Below are 1856 nucleotides of genomic sequence, written 5' to 3' on the forward strand. Positions count from 1 at the left end.
GCCATCCACAACATCTCTGGGCAACCTGTTCCAGTGCCTCACCACCCTCTCTGTGAAGAATTTCTTCCTGAAGTCGATGGAAGTCAATGGAATGGAATTTGCTTTAGGAGAAGGGGATGCACTTGATGGCCTCCAAAACCTTCTCCACAGCCCGTTTGCCGTGACGTTCTGTTAAAGCCTTCGCCTTGCATTTTCCCTTGGTGCCGGTGTTTGTCCATCCTGCAGGACAGCGTTCCTGGCTTTGGGTTGCGGCCCCGAGCACCCACTCTGCTGGTCGCTGCCTCAGCCCACGTGTTGGTAAAGGTGGGCCCTGGGCTGCGCGCCTGGAGCCGGGGCAGCATGCAAGGACGCGGTCGCCGCTGAGAAATGGGCACACACGGCCCTGCAAAGACTGAACATGTCGGAGGTTCTGGAGCGACGCTGGAGGTGTGAGGGGACATGCTTGTGCTTGGCCATCCCTGCAGGAACGTGCGTGGGTGGGGTTAGTGAGTGTTCCCTGTCGCTCACCATGTTCCTGTCCCAAGGCAAGAAGGGCTGTTCATCCCACAGGATGTGCAACAGGATGAGCACTGGATGTGGCAGGCTCAGCTTGGCAAACTTGAGCCTTGGCCTTGTGTTTGCCCAGATTCCCGTTGAGGGCCCGGCACCGGAATGCCGTCACTCTCACAGTGCCTGTGGCTGGGAGGGAGGAGTGCTCATTGCCGGAGGCTTGGGACCAGCGGAGCAGCCCTTGGGATCAGTTTTCTTTCTGAGGGAGCTTGGCCATGGCTTTCAGTGGCAGACGGTGGAGACGCACCCACCCCTCGTCCCAAGGTGAGCCGTGGAATCGGGCGGCGGACTGGGCCTGTCCCTGCCCAGGTGTCTGACCATGGCTCACTTCTCTGAACCCCAGGTACTCTCACACTGCTCACGTGCATGAGGGGAAGCTGCTGCTCGTTGGCGGAGTGTGGCTTCACTCGCCCTCGGTGCCAGGCGTCACCGTCATCGACGTGCTGACAGGGCTCTGCCTGGACTACGCGGTTGACACGGTGAGTCAATGGGTGAACAACGTGGTGGCTTCGGGGGTGTCCCTGAAACGGGGCGGGGAGTGCAAAGCGGGTGAATTTGTGAGCGGGTGCAACGCTCCCTGTGTGAGGTGGAATCTGCCTTTGAGGTGCTTCCTCCAGCCCAGAGAGCACAATCGTGTTGGGGGGGTCTGACTGTGCTGGAGCGTGGGGGCTGCTCTGTTCACACACGTGGTCACGGGTGGGGGCTGTAGTGGGCCAGCTGGCCCTGGCTGGGCCTGGGATGGCTGTTATTAACCCTGCGCTGGAGGTAGCGTACGAAGCAGCCCTGCGGTGCTGTGTGAGGCCCACGTGTTGTCCTGGGTGTTCTGATCTCCTGTCCTTTTCCAGGAGCGGCTGGAGTGGCCACTAATGCTGCATAAGCACAGCAGCGTCTTGCTGCCGGAGGAGAAGGAGCTGTTGGTTATCGGGGGCGGAGGGAACTGCTTCTCCTTCGGGACTCACCTGAACCCAGAGCCGGTGTCACTGAGCCTCGGCAGCATCCTGACCAGGCACTGAGGGGCCCGGCCGGGCTGAGCCGCGCTGCTGCTCCGTAAATACCGGCTCCCAACGGTGTCTCTGGCGACAGCAGAGGCCTTGGAGGGGAAGTGAGGAACAGAGACGGGACTTGGCTGACTTGAGGTGCAGAGAAGTCACTGCATCAAGAAGCCATGGGAAGTGTTCAGCTGAGCACCCTGAAGTGACGGGAGGTGTAGCGTGGGCCACGGGAGTGTGCCCAGAGTTGTGTCCAGGTACCACAGACTCCTGCTCCCCGACGGGTGTTGCCCGCTGGCTACAGCCCCCGGGTGACAG

General features: G+C 61.0%; 1 protein-coding gene across 1 annotated transcript in view; it reads left to right on the forward strand.

Annotated features, from left to right (window-relative positions):
* LOC104510175 (tRNA wybutosine-synthesizing protein 4-like) overlaps positions 1-1562 on the forward strand; it is a gene marked incomplete at its 5' end in the record, with an annotated part of 7339 nt that extends 5777 nt beyond the window's left edge. The window contains 3 exons of the mRNA XM_010152342.1: positions 626-813; positions 893-1028; positions 1395-1562. Of these exons, the coding sequence (XP_010150644.1) occupies positions 626-813; positions 893-1028; positions 1395-1562 (492 nt within the window). The remainder of the gene's footprint in view (positions 1-625; positions 814-892; positions 1029-1394) is intronic.
* Positions 1563-1856: the final 294 nt, after the last annotated feature.

Source organism: Eurypyga helias, unplaced genomic scaffold, assembly GCF_000690775.1.
Source record: "Eurypyga helias isolate BGI_N326 unplaced genomic scaffold, ASM69077v1 scaffold21185, whole genome shotgun sequence".
NCBI lineage: Eukaryota > Metazoa > Chordata > Aves > Eurypygiformes > Eurypygidae > Eurypyga > Eurypyga helias.